At 41.4% G+C, this 25,038-nt stretch overlaps 2 protein-coding genes across 5 annotated transcripts; one reads left to right on the forward strand and one right to left on the reverse strand.

The window, feature by feature from the left end:
* Positions 1 to 2,641: 2,641 nt before the first annotated feature.
* LOC120551049 (solute carrier family 2, facilitated glucose transporter member 11-like) lies at positions 2,642 to 6,691 on the reverse strand. The gene has a single exon (XM_039788183.1). The coding sequence runs from the start codon at positions 6,390 to 6,392 to the stop codon at positions 4,791 to 4,793; it is 1,602 nt and encodes a 533-aa protein (XP_039644117.1). The 5' UTR covers positions 6,393 to 6,691; the 3' UTR covers positions 2,642 to 4,790.
* On the forward strand, positions 6,190 to 19,760 carry LOC120551050 (RNA-binding protein with serine-rich domain 1-like). 4 transcript variants are annotated; one of them, XM_039788187.1, is made up of 7 exons: positions 6,190 to 6,221; positions 8,344 to 8,490; positions 9,819 to 9,983; positions 10,175 to 10,277; positions 15,155 to 15,308; positions 16,628 to 16,769; positions 18,688 to 19,760. In XM_039788187.1, exons 1-7 carry the CDS (start codon positions 6,205 to 6,207, stop codon positions 18,785 to 18,787), a joined length of 828 nt encoding a protein of 275 aa, XP_039644121.1. In that variant the 5' UTR covers positions 6,190 to 6,204; the 3' UTR covers positions 18,788 to 19,760. The 4 variants fall into 4 exon arrangements, with proteins under 4 accessions (XP_039644121.1, XP_039644118.1, XP_039644119.1 ...); XM_039788184.1 differs by lacking the exon at positions 6,190 to 6,221 and adding an exon at positions 6,893 to 6,970; XM_039788185.1 differs by lacking the exon at positions 6,190 to 6,221 and adding an exon at positions 6,893 to 6,970 and having other exon boundaries at positions 9,825 to 9,983.
* The last annotated feature ends 5,278 nt before the right edge of the window (positions 19,761 to 25,038 follow it).

Raw genomic sequence — 25,038 nt, forward strand, 5'->3', positions numbered from 1 at the left:
GGGATGGCTGAAGTGAAACTGATGTTCCGAAGCTTTGCCGAGATCCCGAAGCGCAGATGTTTCAAAACACTGATCCGAAGCGCGATTCAAAACACTGATGTCACGTGACTACGGCTAAATGAAACACCAGAGTGTTTCACTAGTGTTTCAACAAATCAGCGTTTGATTGACAGGGTCGGGAACACACATCGCACATCAGTATAAAAGTGAGGTCAACGCACCCCGACCTCGTGGGTTTTTGTGAGATGAGTTTGATTTTGAGATAGCGGATATTTGGTGATATAGTGACATTCATAGTGCGAGTTGTTTAGTTATATTTAGGCTTACATTTAAATGTACACATTGACTGATAGACTGAGACAGACAGAGTATAGACCTACATACAGTGACACATTAATAGATAGATAAATAGATAGATAGATAGATAGATAGATAGATAGATAGATAGATAGATAGATAGGACAGGACAGTTTATGGGAACGTTTTAATGATCGTATCCGTAAAACCCAGATTATATATAATGCTACAGCTGAAGCCACAGTGGAAGTGAAAAAATACCACAACTATGCGTTTTTGCCCAGAACTCATGATCCCCTAACTTACTGGAAAGAGAGAGCAGTAATCTTTCCTCATTTGTATGTCCTTGCTAAAAAATATCTTTGCATGCCAGCAACAAGTGTCCCTTGTGAGAGGATCTTTTCAAAGGCTGGAGAAATTATCTGTAAAAACACGGCAAAGTAGGCTAAGTCCTTCCACAGCAGAGAAATAAATATTTTTGAATGAAAATCTATAAAAAAGTGAGACATGTGCGTTTTTTTTTTTTTTATTAATATTCATTTTTTATGACCAAAATAGCATTATGCACAGTGAGGAGTCTGCAAGCCTTACAAGCTTCACATATTAGAAAAATAATACAAAACAATAATACATTTTTAATTTTTTTAATGGCTCGTTATCAAGGTTGTTTCAGATCAACACCTGCAAGTGACCACTAGGTGTAATCGTTGAGACGGGTGTCAGATTGTTTCGAAGCCTCGACACAATATGACACATTTGCTTCAACTGTTTCACTGTTTCACGAAGCCTCGATCTGCCCACCACTAGACAGCTGTATCATTCTTGTTGGTAGAAAGGATTTGTGACCTAATGAACTCCTATCTAAGCTCCGGCCCACCTTCCACCTGAGGAGAGGTCTAATCAGCCAGAAGAACTGAAAACACCTGTATGGGTGTTCAGAGGCTCAGGTGTTCTAGCTTACCCCAACGAACACCTGCAGCATCAACAGAGACACAGGTGAAAACAATCAGAAAATTGTGAAGTACGTGGACGTAGGGAACCAGTAGAACCTGTGTTAATTTGGGGTAATAAGTTTGTTGTAGAAAAGGAAAATCTAACTGAATGTGAAAAGGTCATATTTCAAAATACAATACATAAATACAATATGAGTAGGTAGGTTTTTTATTTGTTTCCATTACAATCAACAGGGTCATGATGTTACATACTCCGATACAGTAGGTGGTGGCATACACGTAAAAGTTAGTTTGTAGCCCGCCATTAAATAAAGAAGAAGAAGAAGAAGACGATGACGACGACAGGTGAATCACAAGCTGTGTTCGAAACCGTTCCGGTGTCCAAAATCTTGTTTTGGACACCAGACACCATTCTGCCCCTCTGGGCGCAGGTACAGAACCTTGAAGTGCAAGAGAGCTCACTATGGCAAATGCCTGGTGCCTGGAGGCAATGGAGCCCTTAACAAAACACACGTATAAAACCCATCAGTGCCATTTTACAAAATAACATAGACGTGTTATTTTGTGTCATTCAGTTATGTTTGTACTTCCGTTTTTGTGTAAGCTGTCCATAATGTACAGTGATGTCAATAAGAAATTCCCCTTGGGGACAATAAAGTCTACTTACTTTTAGCTTGAATGTCTCATACACACACACAAACCATACTATATATGTCAGGGCACAGACTTAAATATAATGTATTCTGTCATTTGAAACAGCTAGGAGACATTTGCTCTTACATTTTTGTGCTGAAATGATGTAATAAGAGTCCAATGAAACAGCACACTTAAACCTTACCCCCACTTTGGAGTGAGATGTTCTGAAACAGCACTTGTATCCATAAATAAACAGCATGAGGCTAACAGTTTTAATAGGAGTGGGTAGGAGCAGTTGGATTAAAGTACAGAGAAGCAAAAGGAGCCAAACTAATGTGATTGAATGTAATTAAGAAAGCAGTTGGACCAGACAGGTGGAATCAGTCAAAGTAATTAAATCACAAAGAAGACGATGGTGTTGTTCAGCACTTTGATTTTTTTACTGTTGTACATACAGTAGTATTTCTGATTGAATAAATACCATTTAATACATAAATAATTGCAATGCACAAAATATATAATTCCTACAAAATAAGGCCTGAGCAGCACCATACAGTGACAGGGGCGATTACAGGATTTTTAAGTGGGGTGGCACAGGGGGTACCAATAACCAGTCAGGGGGGGGGGGGATATTGGATAGGATAGAACATAATGTAATTTTGCTAAATAAAACATCACATTCATTATTAGTTTCACTTGTTTTCATTTAAACTAATTGTATATGCGAATACAATACACATTTTCTATAGGCTCAATCTGCCAATTAAAAAAATTTAAATAAATTCCAGTGCTGTTTCCATAATATCAGAATTTTGGATAGTCATCATGAAAACATTAATTGGTCATGTGACAATGGCTGGGAGAATTGGCAGATCAGGCAGCCAAGTGACAGTACTCTGATCCAATGGAAATCACAAGTCAGAATGACAGCACTCTAGCCAAATGGATTGGTGGGCCCCCCCTTCTAGCCCCGCCCCTGTACAGTGAGCTTTTTACAGAATCCTTATTATCATCAAGGTTTGTCATGGCATGCTTTGGAAAGACAGCGTCAAACAATAACAATATTTCATTCAGTCAGTGCACAGCATCTTCAACATGCTACAGAAGTGTTTTTTTTTATAACAGAAATCCAGCAAGAAAAGTAGGATCAAGAGAGGGTGATTTGGATTATTAATAAAAAAATAAATATCTTTGGCAAAAGCATCTTGAATACAAAATAATAAATATCTGCTCCATCTTGATACAGTCTTGAGAAATGATCTAAAAAGGTCAAAAAAGGGAGCATACGGGGGCTGTGACAGATGGTCAACAGAAGGCTTTGCAAGCGCTGTGAGGCTGACAGCTGTTGAATTTACAAGTGTCATCTTGGCCTGGGTGTTACATCTGTGAGTCGTTTTCATGTTTAACAGCTTCATATTTAAGCGACCGAAGAAGAGGCAAAGGACAATGACAATGGCGTCATCTACCGGCTGTTTGGCAGAGCTGCATTCATAAACATCAGTGCATAAGTACACGTGGTGGTTAAATGAAATCATGCTGTTAGTAGAACTAGTTAAAAAAGATAACTTGGCTGGGAGTCCAATTAATATAAATACTGTACAGTTGATGCAAAAATAAAAAATATGCATAAATCATAGAGGCTTCATCCTGTGACACTAAACCTGAGTTTAGAGAGGTAACATTCCCACTTGGATCACTGAACAGTGAAATGTAACAAGCATGGATCACGCGACTGGATAGGCATGTCAACAAAACAGTTTATAATCACATTACGCAATAAACAGGCACTGTTATCTACCCAGCGCAGAAGTGTTGAATTGGAGAAATCCTTTAATACATTGATTACCCACTCCACTTAAAAAAAACAACAACCATGTAGGCTATATTATTAACACCTTCAGAGAGTTTGAGTGAGTGTCAATGTGAGTTATGTGGCTACATTTGACGTATATAATCTTCTTGACCGCTTCCCTGTAACTGGAACCTCACAGTGACAATGCTTCAATAAAGTCTTATCCTAAATCCTAAAATGTGGCAATATCTTCCTTTCTGATTCTGAAATTCGCAGAGGTACCAAAATTCATAATTGTCAATCACACTGCTTTTTGACTGACTAAGCAGAGTGTACTGAATGAAAGGGAGATGGGACAGAGTTAAAAAAAATGACGTGCAGTAATCCTCCCAGTATTCTACTTTTACTGGAGATTGAGTGGACATTTGTATGTTGGTTATTGGAAAGGCAATTTCATATTGAGCTTGCGGTTATGGTGTAATTCTACGAAAGAGATCATCTCGTCATCGCTTTTTCGCTCGATTTTCTGCACGCAAATTTCGCCGGATGACACCAGTTTCTGAACATAGCCATACTGAGAAATCCAGAGAGAGTTGTGTGGAGCTGATAGTCTTAATTAGCTTTGTATCAACTCACTTGGCAATGGCTTGAATGTAACGCATGTTAATTAATATAATGAAGTTACCTACTAAAGCTTTAAATTATCCGTCATTACCAGGGCTGCCCCCTCTGAGTTTATTAGTCGACTAATCAGTCGTTTTGGTCAGAGTCGACTAGGATTTCTTTAGTCAATTACTTATTTTTTCCATTCTATTTCATGCTGAATGACTTATTTACGAGAAACTAATTAGCACATCTCCAGTAAACACAAGATTTAAAGTGGTGCTTTTGCATGATTCATTGGGGAGAAACTCAACTAATCCATTAGTCGGCAAAATCATATGAGTGTTAGTCGACTAAGAATTTCTTGGTCAAGGACAGCCCTAGTCATTACACAGAGATCACCTTTCATAAATAGGACACTTCAGATTTCCCCTACGGAGTAATCCTTTCTACATTGTAAGTGCATAAAGAAGCCACAAAGGCACTTTCATTTCCACTTTCACCGGACTTCAAATATCAGTCCCCATTCTGAGGCCAGGGTCAGGTTTAGCGTCAGGATCTTGCGTTAGGCTAGCGAAGGAGCAGGCTTTACCCAGCTGGTAGTCCTCCCCAATGGTCTCCTCCACTTGCGTGCCCGACCTCTTCTTCTTCACGCCATTCTTGCTATCAAACTCTGCAGTGATCTCAGCCAGCGTCTTGCCTTTAGTCTCTGGTAGGGTGAGCCCCAAAAACACAGCGGACACCAAACACACGGCCAAGAACGGCAGGAAGCAGAAGTCCCCCAGGCTTCTGACGAAGAAGGGGAACAGCATGCCCACCAAGAACAGGCTGATCCACATACACGAGCCAGCTACCATGTACGCTGCCGGCCGCGCCGCCTGGTCAAAGATCTCAGCGGGTAAGATCCCCGTCACCCCTGCAGGGCCCAAGCCGAAGCTGAGAATGTAGGCGAACACGCATGCCATGCTGAGGTAAGCCATCTGGAGGTTTAGGGCTACGGTGAAGACTACAGTCCAGAAACACATAAGAAAGTACCCTCCCACAAGGAGGTGCCTGCGTCCCACACGTTCAATCAGCAGATTACTCAGAATAGAGGCAGTTAGCTCAGACGCCCCCGTGCCTATGGTGATGTATTGGATTTTCTCTGGAGGGATCCCTGCTGCGAGAAAGATGTAGTAAGCGTAGAAGTAGATGGAGTCATTGCCGCAGAGCATCATGGCACTGCTGGCCGCCATGACTGTTCTGAGCTGGCAACGCAGGTCGGGGTCTTTAAACAGGGTCCAGGGCGTCTTGGCAGAAGCCGCGGATCCAGAATCCAAGGCTGCAGACTTTTGCTGCTGCTGCTCCTGAAGCATCTCCTCCATCTCCAAGACGGGCGCTTGCCCACCCCGAAGCCTCCCAAGCGCCAGGACACACGCTTCCCTGTCCCCCCTGTCAATGAGAAGGTATCTGGGGCTCTCGGGGAACCAGGGTAGGGTAAGGAGCTGGATCAGCCCTGGCAAAGCGTTACTAGCAAGTAAGTAGGGCCAAAGAGGCTCTGTGCCCAACAGCTCAGTGAGACCCACAACCTGACCCAAGAAGATCCCAAATGCAGTGAAAACAGCAGAGGAAAAAGCCACAGCACCCCGGAGGTGTTTGGGCGCGCTTTCCCCAAAGTACATAGGCTGGACGTTCATACTGACGCCCGCGTTTATCCCCACCAGGAAGCGAGCAAAGAGGATCATCTCGACTGATTTCGCCACCCTGCACGCTAGCACCAACACAGCACCAACAAACAGGAAAGAATTGTTCAGAAGCAGCGAGTTCTTCCTACCAAAGCGGACGGCCAGAGGCCCTGCTAGCAGGGCTCCTAGCAAACCGCCCAGCGAGAAGGCAGACACAATCAGAGTCCACATTAATGTCACCTGAGGGGCCTCCAAGCTGATGCCCCAGCGCTCCATGTAGGTATCATTGATGAAGCTCTGGATGTAGCTGGTAGGAGCGTTGATAATCGAGATGTTGTAGCCATACTGGAAGGTGCCTCCAATGGCAGCAGAGCAAACAGCCAAAGCAAGTGTCCTGTCACCGCCTGAGAGTTTGCTGGTTTCTTCCGGCTCCTCTGTGGAGCTCATCTGAAGCCAGGTTGTCCCAGAGGGGAAGAAGGCGTGTGTGGCCTTTCCCTCTGTGTCCTACTGGCACTTAATATCCCTACACGCACTACAGTTAGCTTTAGCTTAACAGATAACTTTCGTGTTTAAATATATGGCATTTGGAGTCTTTGGTATTCTGTAACCAAGCTAACGTGTTGCTGTCCTACGTAAAGGGGAAAGAAACTGGTTTCTCCTACAAAAGCCGGTTTTAAGTGTGTAATTTTTTTTCCCCTCACTTTGCTTGTCAGGCAATCTGCTTCATTGATACAGCCACAACAACCAAGCAAATTGAAACACCAAGCCAGTGGAAAAGTTTGAACGGTAAAACTGTTGTAGTGTCTAAATTCAACTATTACCATTAAACATTAAGCTGAGATTACACGGTCTGCATAACTAACCAAAATAGGAAAATATACCCTGGCAGACCAGGTTGAGGAAATAAAATTTAGCCTTCGCATGGCTGTGCGTGTGTACAGCAAGCCTTTTGATTGGTTTACATCAAACTAAAAACATTACGTCATCTCTATGCGACTGTTACTGTCGCGAGTAGGTGGAAAGATGTGAGTAAACGCCACCAGTTCAGTACCACTTATCGTTGCTCACTTAAAATATATATATGTTTTAAATAGCATCGCTATAGCGTCAGAGTCGTACTACAGTGTTTTGTTTTTAAACATGCGCATCTGAATGTCAGCACAACGCAATAAGCCAATATTAGCTTACTAGCTAATGCTAACATGGACAAGTGTTTGTTAAGCTAACGTTGATGACCGTTAAATCGTATTTAATCCGCTCCGAGTGGATTGCTGTAGTCAAGTAGCATTTGTATTTAGAGGAACCACTTGAAGAAAATGCACAGCTGTATAGTCGAAATAAATTATGCCATAGTGTATTTTTTGAGCAAAGTGATTACTTTTCGTTTAATATCTCCCTTATTTATGGGACAAGTGAAATTCTGAGCAGTCAATTCTGGCTCTGAATTATCTGAAAGGGCGAGTAGCACTGAGTGTGGTGCAAGTATTTAGTTATTTTCAGTTTCAATGGTAACTGAAATGAATTATCCGTACTTAAACGCTTCGTGTGGCAAATGCCATCTGCGATGTCTTCTGACATATCTATTTTTAAATTAAACCTATGTTGTATGATTAAGCACAATTCATTTTGCAGCCATAATAGTGTTTAACAAATCTAAACAATGTTGACATTGTATGTATTGCTCAGTGTGCAAAGTGCAGTTATATTTGCTTTATTAGTACTTTATTCCTATCGTACGCTGATACCTATGCATTTAAATCTTAGATTGCAACTTTGAAGATCACTGAATAGTCAGTTTGGAAGTGTTGATGGAATTGTTTGCAAACACCATATACATTAGCTACCCACACATCTATTCTTGCATTTTCTGCATGAAAGTGTCAGTGTTGTCTAGGGATGTAACGATTACCGGTGTAATGGTAAACCACGATAACAATTACCGTTTTCATTTAAAATATCATTATTATCACGGTGGATTACCACGGTGTGGAAACGGTGTGTTTAATCCTTCCCAGCTTCCCCCGATTCTCCTGAAGTTGCCGTGCATGCGCACTGCGTAGCCTCCCAACATGCGTTTCTTGAAGTTGGAATCATGGCGGAAGGAGGAGATGATAGTGCTCAGGACATTTGATGTTAAAAGTTGCACTTTTGATAAGGTTTTACCTATATTTTTATAATATAATGAACACTGTTACACTTTTTGAAACTAGGCCACTGTAGGCCTATCAGTGCTTTCTGAACATATTGAAAACACTTTTAAAAAATACCGCGATAATACCGAAAACCGCAATTATTTTGGTCACTATAACCGTGAGGTTACATTTTCATACCGTTACATCCTTAGTGTTGTCCAATGTCTCAAATCCTGACTTTTGTTTACTTTGTTCTCCTCCCTCAGGGCGCCTTCCCCAACAAAGAGGAAGGAGGATGACAAGAGTAAGCAGCGAGTTAAGGAGAAGTCAGGAGCCATAAAAGAAGGAGCTGACAAAGACCGGGGTCGAGAGAAAAAACGCACACGGCGCAGCGCGTCCAGTCGGAGCAGCAGGTCAGACGCCGCTCTCGTAAACTAACACTAGATGCTGCCAGTTTCCAGTTTCCTGGTTCCCTCTTCTATTTTTCCAATAAATTCATTTTTTTCATTGAAAGAAAAGGAAATGTTAGGCATAAGGTGGTCTAATTTCAACACTCGTTATCTGTTTGTTAATATCCAGATGCTCTGCATTAGGGCGGCACAATATATCGTCTTTTTTTATCGTCATCGCAATATCAACTGCTACAATAAACACATAGCAAAAGACAGAGATTTTTTTGTGTTAGTTGAAAGAAAATGTCCGTAGAAAACTGCACTTGGTTTCATTTATTTTTAATTCAACAAGCAACTTGTTGTATTGTAGCAGAATACTGAAAACCAGCAGAATGGCAGAACTGAGTACATTTTAACATCTGTTTATTCATCGCAAGTAATAACGTTATCGCATATTTTCCTCATATCGTGTATTGTGTTTTATGTTCTGATTTTGACACACAATCACAGTAGTGTAAATAAGGTGTATCCATCTTATTTATTTTAGACAGTGGAGGATGGACACAACACAAATTGGTTCAGCCTACGGCTGGGCAATATCAATATTATCGTGTTAGATTTGGGATATCGTAATATAACACAAGTGTTGTCTTTTCCTGGTTTTACAGGCTTCATTCCAGTAAAGTGATGTCATTTTCTGAACTTACCAAACTGTTCTAGCTGTTCTATTATTTGCCTTTACCCACTCAGTCATTATATCCACTAGGGGTGGAGGAAAAAATCGATACGCATAGTATCGCAATATTTTTCGTGGCAATACTGTATCGATACACAGACGCCAAGTATCGATCTTTTATGTTATATGTTTTGGTCAGTTTGTCTGCTTGACAATCCCATTTTGCTGCAATATAATTGAAGTGAGATGAACAGACAGAGAAATTTATCTTTTTAGATAAAACAGATGTTGACAAAATTTTCCTTTGGGGACATCATTTGAAATTGGGAAGAATTTGAAGTTGGGAAAAAGGTAACACATCGCAATATATCGCAGAATATTGCAGTATGTTTAAAATCGCAATAATATCGTATCGTGACATAAGTATCGGGATGATATCGTATCGTGAGGCCTCTGGTGATTCCCACCCCTAATATCCACATTACTGATGATTATATTTCAAAAATCTCATTGTGAAGATATTTTGTTGAAGCACCAATTGTCAGCTCCACAATATCGCCACATTATCGACATCAAGGTATTTGGTCAAAGATATCGTGATATCTGATTTCCTCTGTATCTCCGAGCCCTAGTTCAGCCACTTGTTCCCATCCTATAATGTGCTCTTGTTAAGGTCCAGCTCCAGCAGCAGCTCCGGCTCCAGCTCGTCCAGCGGCTCCAGCTCCTCGGCCTCCAGCCACTCGGGCTCCTCCAGCCCCCGCTCCTCTTCCTCCTCCTCGTCCTCCTCACCCAGCCCCAGCCGCCAGCGCCACAACAACAGACGACGCTCGCGCTCAAAGTAAGCAATGAGTCACTGCGACTTGTTTTTAGGAAAATTAAGCAAGTAGTGAATCTTTTGGCATTTTTGCTTGTATTACTGAGGAACGTATTAATCTCTCACACTGCAGTCAGGGAACACTAGGAAATGTTCTGGATAAGGGCATCTCATTATGGACTACGATCTTAAAGGAGATGTAAATGTCACTCTAGGTCAAAATCAGCAAAGAAGGATGACCGGGACCGACGGCGTAGGAGCCCCACACCCAAACCCACCAAGGTCTACCTGGGCCGGCTGACCAGAAATGTTATCAAGGTGAATGCTTTTACTGAGCTACGGAGCCTGAGGCACGTGTCTTTGAGCCGGCTGCTCGTAGAGATGCTGCTGATGTTTTGTGCTTCTTTACTGACTGACTGTTGTTGGGGGATCGCATAAACCGTTTGAAGTCTTTGCATGATCCATAGAGGCATCGGACATCAGGGCGAAAGGCACCAACAAGCCCCAAATACATTTCTAACAGGGGTTTTTCCTGCCATTATACAGCTCAGGGGCAGCACCTTAACGTTTTTGTTCTCTTAAAGTAAAGGGGGTTAGCAGCCAAGGAGCTAGCGACAACTTCAGCACAAATTCACGAACTTAAGGTGGGCTGGCTTTAAGGTGGACCAGCTATTTTCATTTAAGTGATAGTTGCTCCTCCAAGTTTTGCTTTAGTGATCTCTCCCTCGCTGCAACCGACAACCACTGAGCTTTATGCAAATAATTGTTCGATGATGTTACTGATATGCGAATGAGCGAATTATGTCATTTGCGCTCTAAAACCCCAGGGAAAAACCCTCTCTGATATTAATTCAATTCAATTTTATTTATAGTATCAAATCATAACACGAGTTATCTCGAGACACTTTACAGATAGAGTAGGTCTAGACCACACTCTATAATTTACAAAGCCCCAACAATTCCAGTAATTCCCTCAAGAGCAAGCAGTGCGACAGTGGCGAGGAAAAACTCCCTCTTGGGAAGAAACCTCGGACAGACCCAGGTTCTTGGTAGGCGGTGTTTGACGGTGCCGGTTGGGGATGCGATGAACAGTGGCAATAGTAGTCACATTAATAATGGAACAGTGACTTCAAATGGTAGTCGTAGTAGTTCATGTCATATCAGTGCGCTGGAGGGCGTTATAGGATGTAGCGTGGCCCAGCAGAGCATGGATGGACGCAGCATGACATTGCAGGGCACCGCAGAGCTTAGCAGGGAGTGCAGCAGGACCACGGCGACAGCTGCATCCAAGATCTTGGTGCCAACGTTCTCCAAGGAAATACGCTGGGTGAAAAAACATAAGGACACCGGGGAGTAAACTCCCCAGAAGCTAGGATTAATAACAAGCATTTCTGGGACGGGATGCACACAAATGGTAATAGAAAGGGAGAGGAGAGAGCAGCTCAGTGTGTCAAAGGAAGGAAGTCCCCCGGCAGTCTAGAACTATAACAGCGTAACTAAGAGAGACAGGTCATAAGGAGAGGTAGCCTGTTCGGGCTTGAAACTCTCCCCTGCCGGATCGGGCTGTGCTGGCCTGCCTCCCTCTACTTTTGTTATATTATTAATCTAACGACTATGAAGAGAAGCATGTGGGCCTGGTTAGGCGGACGCTGCAACTCCTCACTCCCTTACTATAAGCTTTATCAAATAGGAGAGTTTTAAGTTCATTCTTAAATGCGGTGACAGTTTCTGCCCCCCGAACCCAGATTGGGAGCTGGTTCCATAGGAGAGGAGCCTGATAACGGAAGGCTCTGGCTCCCATTCTACTTTTAGAGACTCTAGGTACCACAAGTAACTCTGCATTCTGGGAGCGCAGTGCTCTAGTGGGACAATAAGGTATTAGGAGCTCTTCTAGATATGATGGTGCTTGACCATTTAGAGCTTTGTAGGTCAGGAGAAGAATTTTAAATTCAATCCTGGATTTTACAGGAAGCCAATGCAGAGAAGCTAATACAGGAGAAATATGATCTCTTTTCTTAGTTCTTGTGAGAACACGCGCTGCAGCATTCTGGATCAGCTGGAGAGTCTTAAGGGACTTATTTGAGCAACCTGACAGTAGGGAATTACAATAGTCCAGCCTGGAAGTAACGAATGCATGGACTAGTTTTTCAGCATCGTTTTGAGACAGGATATTCCTAATTTTGGCAATGTTACGAAGATGAAAAAGGCTGTTCTTGAGGTTTGTTTTAGATGGGCGTTAAAGGATATATCCTGATCAAAGATAACCCCTAGATTTCTGACAGTAGTGCTGGAGGCCAGGGCAATACCATTCAGAGTAGCTAGGTCTTTAGATAATGAGTTTCGGAGGTGTTTAGGGCCCAGCACAATGACGGTTTTGTTAGAGTTTAACATCAGAAAATTGTAGGTCATCCAGGATTTTATATCTTTAATGCACGCTTGAAGTTTAGCTAGCTGACTGGTTTCATCTGGTTTGATTGACAAATATAATTGGGTGTCATCCGCATAACAGTGAAAGTTAATTGAGTGTTTCCTAATAATATTACCAAGAGGAAGCATATATAAGGAGAATAGAATTGGTCCAAGCACTGAGCCTTGTTGCACGCCATGGCTAACTTTAGCGTACTTGGAGGATTTATCATTAACATTAACAAATTGAGATTGATCAGAGAAATAGGACTTAAACCAGCTTAGAGCGATTCCTTTAATGCCAACTAAATGTTCCAATCTCTGTAACAGGATTGTATGGTCAATAGTGTCAAATGCAGCACTAAGATCTAGTAAAACAAGAATGGAGACAAGTCCTTTGTCTGCAGCAGTTAGAAGGTCATTAGTAATTTTCACCAGTGCCGTCTCTGTGCTATGATTCTTTCTAAATCCTGATTGAATGTCATCAAATAAACTATTGCTATGTAGAAAATTACATAACTGATCGAGGGTGGGTTTTTTCAGAAGAGGTTTTATATTATCACAGCTATTTTAAATGACTGCAGTACATAACCTGTTAATAAGGACATATTGATCATATCTAGTAATGAAGTGTTAACCACGGGTAACGCTTCTTTGAGTAGTCTCGTTGGGATGGGGTCCAAGAGACAGGTAGATGGCTTAGCTGAGGATATCTTTTAACATTAATTGTTGAAGGTCTACAGGATAAAAGCAGTCTAAGTATATGTCGGGAATAGTCGTTCTTTCTAGCGTTCCTACGTTTAAAGGTGAACCGTTAGAAGTTGAGGGCAAAAGGTGATAGATTTGATCTCTAATTGTTATAATTTTATCATTAAAGAAGCTCATGAAGTCATCACTACTCAGAGCTAGAGGAATAGATGGCTCAGTAGAGCTGTGACTATCTGTCAGCCTGGCTACAGTGCTGAAAAGAAACCTTGGGTTGTTCTTATTTTCTTCTATTAGTGATGAGTAATAGTCTGATCTGGCCTTTCTTAGGGCCTTCATATAGGTTTTGAGACTTTCTTGCCAATCCAAACAAGATTCTTCCACTTTGGTGGAACGCCATTTACTTTCGAGGTTTCGCGAGATTTGTTTTAATTTGCGAGTTTGGGAGTTATACCAAGGTGCTAGTTTCCTTTGCTTCATCATCTTTTTGAGGGGAGCAACGGAGTCTAAAGTCGTCCGTAGGCAGGTCGTAGCACCGTCTACAAATGTATCAATTTGAGAGGGACTGAGGTTAACATAAAGGTCCTCTGTTATGTTAAGGCATGACATAGTCAAATGCTGTTGGAATATCTTCCTTAAATTTAGCTATAGCACTGTCAGATAGGCATCTAGTGTAGAAGCTTTTATCTAATTTAGTATAGTCAGGTAGTAAGAATTCAAAAGTAATTAAAGAATGATCCTCAATTTCAATACCATATGCCAGCACAAGGTCGAGGGTGTGGTTAAAACAGTGCGTCGCCTTGTGCACACTCTGACTGAAACCGATTGAATCCAATAATGAGTTGAAAGCAGCACTAAGGCTATCATTGTCAACGTCCACATGGATATTAAAATCACCTACAATAAGTACTTTGTCTGATTTAAGGACTAAACATGATAAAAAAAACTCTGAGAATTCAGATAAATGCCGTGGGCGTGGCTTAGTAGCGTAGCTTTTCCCCGACTCATTTCCTTGCTCTCAGTCTCCGTAAACAACATGATATCAAAGAGATAGTTAACGTTTACTGCTCCAGATTTCCCACCATGGTCAGAAAGAACAGGGGAGACACTTTGTTTCTCTCACATATATATGACTCTAGAGTCGCTACTCGCTGCGGAGATAATCACCGTCACTCTCTCACTTCTCCCTCGCTCACCAGCTCCCCACACACACACATCACACATGCACACACCAGCGCACAAGTATAAACATCAGGCCACTTGTATGCTACGGAGAAAGCTCTGCGCTTAAAAATGCCGTCCCTCGCTAGCAATGCAGTGATCAGTGACGATTCTTTCCGACCAGTCAGCAGCCTGCAGGTTTTCACGTCACCTTTTCGGCTCGCCTCAGCTTGCTTGGAACCTCGAGTGAGGTGGTACTAAAAAAAGTATCTGTTAGCAGGTACCAGGTACTTTTTTTCGTAATGGAAAACCAAAAAAGGCAAGTAGAGTCGAGGCGAGTCAAGCAGATACCATGTAATGGAAAAGCGCCATAATTGGCTGTAATGTTTTCCATTTTGGATGTTGAAGATTAAGAACAAGACTCTCAAACGAGTTATAATTTAGTTTAGGTTTAGGATTAATTAACAGGCTTGAATCAAAGATGGCAAAGATTAGGATATAACATTTTTATGGCACCGGTGCCTAAACGACCGGTATCTACCGGACCGAATAGCAACGTGGATTTCGGTTCCTTTGTTAAATCTATCGCGCCCACTCAACGGTAAAATGCCTGCGCTTCTCTGTTCCGAAACGGACGTTGCAGGCAACAGAAGCATCGATGCATTTGACTCTAGTTAGCATTATGCTTGGCAGCAGGTAACGTTAGCTTACTGTTTGCTAGCAGCTGGATAAAATTGCGATTAATGGTGCAGCCCTACTTGACGGGTGTGGTTGAGGCGTGGCCCCTGCTCCCGAACCCAAGTTAACTTCATAACTAGGAGCTGAAATGTTCCGTATTCTACCTCCCCGTAAAAAGAGGCTAATGAGGATCCTGTTTAGATGTGTCAAAAGCGTTCAAAGCGTTCTCTGCTGTTTCTTTGCAGGAACACATCCAGGAGATCTTCTCCACTTATGGCAAGATCAAGATGATTGACATGCCCATCAACCGCGTGCACCCTAACCTGTCCAAAGGCTACGCCTACGTGGAGTTTGAGACCCCCGAGGAGGCGGAGAAAGCCCTGAAACACATGGACGGAGGTAAGTGCGTGTTGAGGAACATGAACATGGAAGATTTTAAGTGAATAGATTGCATAAACGTTGTTTTAGAGCAATTAGGTAAAATGGATGAATGATTGTATAAGGCATTGTAGATGATAGGGCTGGGACGATTCTTTCATACTTTCATTCTTCAATATATGGGTGCCGATTGGATTTGTATTGCGATTTTTCATTCATTGTGATTCTAGACACAGTATATCATGAGACATTTCTAAAAAACTAATTGTTTTCTAAGAAGAACGCAAGTTACAGTCAGTCAGTCTGACATTTATTTCATTTGTAAAGAAAGTACATAACACGTATTTTCTGCATTTTCTTCTTTCGCTCTGTTTTGCTGGAAACAGATGTGATGTAGTCGCCGTCGGCGGTACTGTTTAAACAGAAAATATTTAGATGAATCAAAAAATATCTAGTGAATATTCTAGTGACAGGAATTTATTTTTAAAATCATTGCAAAAAAACTCTATTGTGTTAGAGTAATTGAGATAGATGAATGATTGTGTGTGGAAGAGATTAAAGGCTGACAGACTGCTCAGTGATGAGCATGTTTATTTGTGGCACTTTTATTGTAATATACATATTATTCAGGGCTCCAGACTGCAACTAAGTGGTCTCATTTTTGAAAATGTTTTGAGATAGTGCGAGCAAGTTTTACAACTGTGAGCGGAGACTGCTTCTTTGTAAGATATATATATATATATATATATATATATATATAAAAACTATTTCTAACTAACTAAAATCAAATAGTGCTAGCGGAAGTGTCGTGAGCTCTTCTCTCTCTGACTCCCTCATTCCTCAATATTTCCCACACTGTGTTAGATATAGTACTCCCCTTTCCAAGTAAGTTTAATCACTTTAGATATGATTGCGATTTCAGTGTTAACAAAAAAAGGAGAGGAGGAAGGGAGAACCTGTATCAGGCAGAGGCAATCATACAGTACACTGACAGTAATAATACTAGGTTTCCATTTCTGAATGTGCATTTGTTACGCACCATTCAATTAAAATGTGACTGTGAACTCAAATAAGACACCAGATTGTAGTTTCTGTATTTATTACCAAAGCATTTATCAGTAATACGGTTTAAATGGGGGGGGGGGGAGAATGTGAAAAATTGCATTGCAGGTCGATTTAAGGTGAGCGCCCCTACATTTTCTGCCCGTTCTCCTAAATTGTTTTAGTGATGGGCTAGTAAAGAAAAGTTAGTCTGGAGCCTTGTTAATGTAAATGAATGTACTCCTTTTCAAGTCCCAAATCTTCATTATTCTCGATTTCCTGCATGGTTTTTGTCCCAGGTCAGATCGATGGTCAGGAGATCACAGTCACGGCTGTGCTGTCTCCGACAGTGCGCCCTCCCCCCCGCCGGCTGTCCCCTCCCCGCAGGATGCCTCCCCCTCCACCAATGTGGCGACGCACTCCGCCTCGAATGAGGAGAAGGTAAGCAGCGCGGGATGAGCACCGGGGCTGGGAATGGTGCAGCAGTGCTTGGTTTGGGGAACAGTGAATGCAGATGATCCATTGGCTGCTACTCCTGGTTGTTGGGCTGGGCGGTATCCCCTTTTTAAGTTACATCGAACAGGGCTGCACAATATATCGGTTTTTTTTTATTTGTTTTTTTTTATCGTTATCGCAATCAACGATGTGCAATAAACACATCGCAAAAGACAAATCGCAAAAGACACTTAGAGATTGTTTTGAGTTAGTTGAAAGCGAGTATCATTAGAAAACTACACTTTAAAATGTAAAATGTTCAATTTAATGTTCACAAATGTTTTTTCAATTCAACAAGGAATTTGCTGTATTTTAGCAGAAAGAAAGCGACAGAAAGGCAGAACAGAGTACACTTTAATATCGGTTTATTTATTGCAAATAATATTGTTATCCTGATATTCAACAACGTTATCGCACATTTTTCTCATATCGATATATTTTCCACCGAGATATGGGATGAGATGATACTGTTTATATGCAGTCTTGTAATGTAACAAAGTACAAAAACTTTGCTACTGTACTTAAGTACAATTTTCACGTATCTGTACTTTACTTGGTTATTTATGTTTCTGGAAACTTTTACTTTTACTCCACTACATTTCCCCTAAGCAGCTTAGTTACTCGTTACTACAAAATAAAATCAGAAGAAATTTGTTAGACTGGAAAAAAGCAGGTTTGGCGAATAATTGCTCCAAAATTGCCAAGATCATGCAGGCCCCATTCCAGTTGGTGACCTAATGCCTGTTTGTTGCCAAGTGGCAAAAAAACAAAACATAGGCCAAAACTAAAGAAGAAGAGGATGAATTATAATTGCTGATAGCGTCATGGAAGCACCTGCTGCAGGCTCTGCCGCCATGGTAACAGACGATGACCACCTCGAAGACAGTGGTGATGAAGATAACGTTACCCACGTTTGGCCATGAAGTTCATAATTAAAGTTGTTTTACTTTTACCTCTAATACTTAAGTACATTCATATCCGAAAATGACTTTTGATACTTAAGTAAAGTAAATAACAGTAAGACTTGTACTCAAGTAGTATTCTAAAAGGACACTTTAACTTCTACCAAAGTCATTTTCTGGTAAAATACTTTTACTGAAGTATTGCTTTCAAGTACTTTATACAATACACTGTTTATATGGAGGTAGTTTGATGTTGCGTCACACGACCCATTTCTTCCGTAAAGCCATGTCGGTGTTTGCGTCTCCACTCGCTCACTGGCTCTCCTGCAACATGGAGGGGACACAGAGCTGGTCCACACTGCTGACATTTGCCTACCTTTTCAATTGCACAGCTGTATATATTCTTGAGCCAAAGAGGGTTGTAACTGTACCAGTGTTTCCACAACGTTAACTTCAGTTCTATGAGTAAGCGCGAGTAAGGCGGCGCCTGGACTGGGGCGAGCGATGTGACCTATGACAAGATTGTCAAAGTTCATAAAAATGCAGCACAGTGATGACACTCGGAAAAAATTGTCATGACGCCTATGACCTCCCGATGCGCTGGACCCGTTCATAATGAGTCAGCTGTCACTGTGGGAGTAGAGACTCCACTCTGCAGCGTAGTTCAGACACATTCCTGATGAACCAGAGAACTGTCGGCTTCATGGTCAAAGAGAGGTTTTGTATCATACACTTAAGTCCATCGCACGCTACCTCACTCTCGTTTTTGAGCTCCATTCATCCACAAAATACCGAGATATGATTTTTGATCCAGATTGCCCAGCCCTAGTTGGTTGTTATGATATTCAAACTCTATAATACAGTATATGTAAAATGTGGGTTGTTTTTCCCCCCCCCACTCTTGTTCTTTCCAATCTGTTTTCTCACTCCATCTTGCTGTCTTTCACTCTCTCCTACTGTAGGTCTCGGTCTCCACGGCGACGCTCTCCAGTACGCCGCAGGTCTCGATCCCCCGGCCGCCGCCGACACCGGTCACGCTCTAGTTCCAACTCCTCCCGCTAGGAAAAGAGGACTCTTCTCCCCCCTCCAACCCCCCTTCCTTCCTCCCCTCTGGATCTGCTCTGCTGCTGTGTTATGTATTGATCAGTGTGACCGAACCTTCCGGTTAATCATGGGGCCATTTTAGTGATGACAGCATAGACACCAAATCATAACTGTATCCCCTGAGTAAATGGTTTTAGCCAGTGTGCAAGTGCGCAAAAAAACAGGTGAGTGGAAATGCACGTACCTGTTTTACAGGCACCCAGCGTCACATGTTGACGTCATGTAAGTCCTGGAATCCCCCAGGCGCGTCTGCGCTGTGTATCCGATGGCGCCGCCAGCAATCGCAGCCACTCAAAACGATGCTTGCGATTCCAACAGCCGCGCGTCCCAGAAGCGGCTCTCCGCTGCGCTAAAAATACGCACCTGGGCTGTCTTTGTCGGAGCCTCAGGGCCAGGCAGGAAGGAGAAGGGCTAGAGCGTCCGGTCAATCTTCAGAATAAACAGCCTGTGCAGACTCCCGATCGTATATCACGTCAATCCACTGTTTTGACAACTAACACACAGCCACAAATGCTTGATCCGTGTCGTTCTGAACTGGACTAAATGGAAGAAACTATTTAACTATGTAGACTACTTACTTTTGTGGTAGAAGCACAAATCTTCAGGAAAAATGACAAAACTACAAAATCTGCAAGTTTTGCAGGCATAACGCTCCACTTATGAGACGCTCTCGCTGTGGTACTAGGATTGGGCATTGAGAACCAATTCCTACTTGGAATCATTTAAAAAAAATTACAATTCCAGTAGAATCATTTTCTTTATTGGAATCGTTTAGAGGATTTGTTTTCAAATCCTATCGTCGCTTCCCAATTTAATATGCACAAGTTTTGGTTTCCGAAGCGGCCAGGCGCTTGTTGTGTTGCAGCCTTGGAGCACAGTAAGTAGCACTCTAGTGTTGGCTTTATTTTACATTGAAAAAGCCCTGTAAAACTGCAAAATACCATTAAATCAAAATAACATTTTTGCTTTAATTTGTGAAAATAGGCATGTGACCCATTTCAACTCCACCCCTCAAAGAATCGGAATTGCGAATCGATAAGAACCGGAATCGAAAGGAAGAATTGGAATTGGAATCAGAATTGTTAAAATCCAAACGATGCCAAACCCTATGTGGTACAGTATGAGGCATGGCGACGACGGAACAGAACCGCGGCGCAGACGGGGGGCGGGGGGAATTCCGGGGGTTGGCATCGAGCGCATCATCAACTGCGATCTAGTGATTCTAGTGTCTGTGTTCTCATCTCAACCAGTAAATTGACAAATAACTTTTAAAAAAAAGTCCTAAAATAATTCCACAGTACAATATGGCAATCAGTGGACTGACAGGGGCCCAGATGTTCACTTTTAGTGCTGTCCACCAGTGTAATGAATTACTATTACCGACTGGCAGATTTGAGATGGTGCTACTTGTCTTAATTTAGGTTTAAATCAGTGCACTGTGTTTTAAAACAATCTCCTCTGTAAACCTCCTCTTCATTTGATTCTCCAGCATCACTTCTTACATTAAACTACAAAGGCAGCTATACAAGTCAGTCACATTAAGTTAAACACCAGTTAGCAGTATGCATCTGCTTTAATAGAAATCTGAAAATGACATAGTCGTCATTACATGGTCCTATAGGTCAGAGGGTTATGGCGCGGATTACTCAGTGCATCAGGATTTTCAGGGTTTTTTTTCCCTCAATTTTTTATGTGTCAATCTTTAAATCGTCCAGATGTTTGTGGTTTTAGTGTAACTGTGTCTTAATTTTATGTTTTTCCCACAAATCATATTGTGTATAGATGACTAAGTTGGTGGGATAAAATTCATGGCGTGACAATAAAGTTCATGATTTGAACTGTAAAAAAACAAACCTGTTTGTCTTTCTGTGACTCTAATACATTACACTATTATTAAACTCAGTGTTTATTTAAACTCTTATCTTTTCAGGGAAGAGCATTGAGCATCCGGTGACAAAGACACAGGATCTTATGTCAGTTGTGGACTCTACAACTAATGACAATTTATAAGCTAGTGTAAGTCAACACGTCTCCCAGACTCTGAAACCCAGTGTTAAAGTTAACTAAATAAAACCGTAGCGTTACATGATCAACAATAAACCTGCAACTGGTTTGCAGCCAAGGGGGTAAGCTTCGCTTCAGAACCTGAACCTACTATGGCGCCATTTTGATGCTACAAAGCGATCACCTCCCGTTAGCATTCCACTGACTGCCATTAATTTTGACGTCACTTGACAGCGAATAACTTTACATCTGAAGCGTTTAAAGACTATTTGTCCATTGTTTATTTCTAAAGAAACACGACAACGTATAAAAGGCTCCATTACCTTGTATCTCACGTTATGGCTCCGTAGCAGACGTTTTTGTAAAAATAGGCTAACGATTGTGTCACATAGTAGAGGAATTACCGTATAGTACAGGAGAAGCTTGCAGGCAGTTTCGACTTACATGAGCTGTTTAGGTTTAATTACTAATGTTAACTAGCATTTTAGTTAGCAATAATTAGCCTGTGCCCATGTTATCTCCTCATATATACAGTACAGGCCAAAAGTTTGGACACACCTTCTCATTCAATGTGTTTCTTTATTTTCATGACTATTTACATTGTAGATTCTCACTGAAGGCATCAAAACTATGAATGAACACATATGGAATTATGTACTTAACAAAAAAGTGTGAAATAACTGAAAACATGTCTTATATTTTATTCTTCAAAGTAGCCACGCTTTGCTTTTTTTGATAACTCTGCAAACCCTTGGTGTTCTCCCAATGAGCTTCATGAGGTAGTCACCTGAAATGGTTTTCACTTCACAGGTGTGCCTTGTCAGGGTTAATTAGTGGAATTTTTTCCCTTATTAATAAAAAAGCAAAGGGTGGCTACTTTGAAGAATCTAAAATATAAGACATGTTTTCAGTTATTTCACACTTTTTTGTTAAGTACATAATTCCATATGTGTTCATTCATAGTTTTGATGCCTTCAGTGAGAATCTACAATGTAAATAGTCATGAAAATAAAAAGGAAACGCATTGAATGAGAAGGTGTGTCCAAACATTTGGCCTGTACTGTACCTACGCTCTCTCTCCGTCTCTGCAAGATTGGGAATGATTGAGATTTCTCTCGGCACAGCTACCAGAAGACTTCCAACTTTCAGACAGGTTGCTCACGTCACATCTACGTTGTCTCTCTCAGTTGGAGGCTGCGCGGTAACGCTAGCGCTCACCGGAAAAGTGCTTCAAATAGCCTTCACTGGTCTCCATCCACAGCAACGGGATCTGTTGGTCCATTATTATATACTGTATGTTTGCAGCCAACGTTAATAATTAACATAGTGGCTGCCAGCGGGACGTAAATGATTACGTAAATCCCCCCCAAGGCTTATTCATATTTTAGCGAACAACAGTCGGAGTTAACCCCCGGAGGTCCTGGCTAAAGCAAGAAGCAAGCTAACGTTACCTGAGCAAAACACGTGTGCTAGCTAAGCTATCAGGGGGCGCTTTTAAGTGTCTGATAAAATCAGACGCGGTTGAGCCACAATCCTTTATCTTGATACCACATATTTAGCTTCAGCGCTTCTTTAGTTTGGTCCTTGTTGTCTTACGTTTTTAAAGCCAAAGCTTCTGATGAATGCCACAGCAGCTGCCGGTGTGGTCGACATGTTTGTTGTCCTCTCTCACTTGTGGCCGTGAAGCAGATACGTTACTTATTACGTAGAGGTTATAGGTTACACAGGGAGGGCAAGAACATTCAGCTCATCAGATGTTTTCTAAAAAAAAAAAGAAGTCCCGCATCTCAAGTCCGAGTCTTTTGAGCAAAAGTCTCAAGTCAAGTCTGAAGTCACTGTGTTTGAGACTTTGGTTCAAGTCGGAGTCTCAAACTCGAGTCCCCATCTCTGCTTTATGCTAGGCTAAGCTAACCAGATGCTGGCTGTAGCGTCATATTTATTTCACAGATTAAGCGTTTTTTTTATCCAACTCTGCGGTAAGTGAATAAGCCTATTACCCAAAATGTAGAACAATTTATTTTAATGTTTAGGAAAATACATGATGTAGGTTTAGTTTTAAATTTAAAAAAGTCACGCAAAATTTTTGTCTGTATCATGCTAACATGCTAAATTTGAGACGCTAAGTAATGCGTTGAAAGTTGTTGAACACACAATCTGCCCGACTCTCACCAATGTAATGTGAGGTCTTCTGACTGTGTTCTGGTTGGAAGTTGGTGTCTGAATTTGACTTATCCAACATATCCCTTTTTTCAATATTGGAATTTTCTGTCGGATGTTATTAACCCTTAATAAAACTTGTTTTTTTTTAAATAGCTCAACTTAAATTTCACACTGGGTTAGTGCTAGCTCAGGAATTCAGACCACATAAATTCAGACAGATAGGTTCAAAGTTAAATATTCCAGTGCTATTTAAAAAGGTGGTATTTGTTTCAACATGAGGGAATTAGTGTCGGTTTAAAGTGCACAAATTAACAGTAATAGTCACATGTCACTATTAGACATTTTTCCTAGGATTTTTTATTAGGCGTCCTCTCCGAACACACCCTAAAGGGCGAGAACACTGATGAAATCATTGTGTAACCTCCCCAAACAGACGGCTGTGTTCCTCTTTATCTGGAATAGAGAGGTGTATGTGTCCCCCACATTAAAGTCATTTATATCGAGCACTTTTCCTCTGGCAAGTCAGAGCTTCACTGTTTACTTCACTGACAAGTGTTGGATCATTGGCTCTCCAGAATAGCGTTGTTAATTATTTACTATAATCAGATTTCTACTGTACGGAGACGATCATTTTGGGACCCAGGATGCCTTTCTCCTTTCATTATGGACTGTCTCTTGTGTGTTTAACCATATTGGTTACACAAGGTGAGTGTGGTCTGTCTCTCATGTCTGTATGGTGAAAGCTAGAAGTCAGCTTAGCATATAGCATCATAATAAACTAAAACTGGCCTGGCTAGCTCACTAATTAACATGTTATACCTATGTAATATCCTAACTGCTATTCTTTGCCTTCTATTTGTATTTCTTGATACATACTGACAATGTAATACTTTTTTGGGAGGGGTGGGGGGATAAAAATAGCAACAAAGTAGAGTAAAAACAGATCTTAACAAAAACAATCAGCCTGAAAGAGTTTTTCCCTCACGTTGATAATATGACTCTGTGTTGTGTGCGTTGTAGTGTGTCCTCAGTGTTACTGGAATAACACGGACAGTTTAAGGAATCCAGCAGGACCTATCCTCAGCTGCTGTATAAAAGCCAACAATGCCACCATTAAGGAACCTGTCCACGCCTGCTTTGTACATTATGAACACAGGTTTCCTCATTGTCCAATACATGCATACATGTAAGTAAAAGTGCACTCACACAATATTCATTTGGTGTCTGTGTTTGTGTTGACTCAGGTAGTGACTACAGCTGATCCCGAGCTGACAAACAAGAGTGATGTGAACAATAGAGAGGGGCCAGCAGAAACCTTGGCACAACATCAGTAGTTCGGCATTTTGGGAAATACACGTATTTGCTTTCTTGCCGAGAGTTGCATGAGAAGATCACTACATGAGCTGCAAAGATTACTCGATTAGTTGTCAGCTACTAAATTAATCGCCAACTATTTTGATAATCGTTTTGAGTAATTGTTTTATGAATTAACGTCAAATTCTCTGATTCCAGCTTCTTAAATGTGAATATTTTCTAGTTCCTTCACTCCTCTTGGACAGAATGAATATCTTTGAGTTGTGGACAAAACGAGACATTTCAGGACGTCATCTTGGGCTTTGGGAAACACTGATCGACATTTTTCACCATTTGCTGTAATTTTATAGAACAGACAACTAATCGATTAATCGAGAAAATAATGGACAGATTAATCAGCAATGAAAATAATCGTTAGTTGCAGCCCTAATCAACGTCTACTTTGTGTGTGTTTTGTCTCATACCTGTCTTTTCACCCCTAAAGCCTTCGCACTAAGAATGGTGACCGGTGTGTTGACCCAAGAGCCTGGTGGCTCCAAGAAAGACTCAAGAAGTTAGAGGCAGTAAGTCAGATTTCACAGCTTGTTTGTAAAAAAATGTCATGTTTTTATTTTCGTATTATGATGCCCTATAATATGGGACTTCTAACTTAACTTTTTTTTAACCCCAGAGAGGAATATGTTGCAAAATCCTCTGAACAGTCTTTGGCAGTCACAAGGAAGATAAAGCAT

The sequence above is a fragment of the Perca fluviatilis genome, chromosome 21 (assembly GCF_010015445.1).
Source record: "Perca fluviatilis chromosome 21, GENO_Pfluv_1.0, whole genome shotgun sequence".
Classification (NCBI taxonomy): domain Eukaryota; kingdom Metazoa; phylum Chordata; class Actinopteri; order Perciformes; family Percidae; genus Perca; species Perca fluviatilis.

Bases quoted from the DNA above. Each gene is read 5' to 3' on its own strand.
- LOC120551049 (XM_039788183.1), bottom strand. From the start codon at position 6,392: ATGAGCTCCACAGAGGAGCCGGAAGAAACCAGCAAACTCTCAGGCGGT.
- LOC120551050 (XM_039788184.1), top strand. From the start codon at position 6,936: ATGCGACTGTTACTGTCGCGAGTAGGTGGAAAGAT. The intron at 8,491-9,818 runs GTCAGACGCCGC...GCTCTTGTTAAG, and splicing joins GCGTCCAGTCGGAGCAGCAG to GTCCAGCTCCAGCAGCAGCT. The intron at 15,309-16,627 runs GTAAGTGCGTGT...TTTTTGTCCCAG, and splicing joins CCTGAAACACATGGACGGAG to GTCAGATCGATGGTCAGGAG.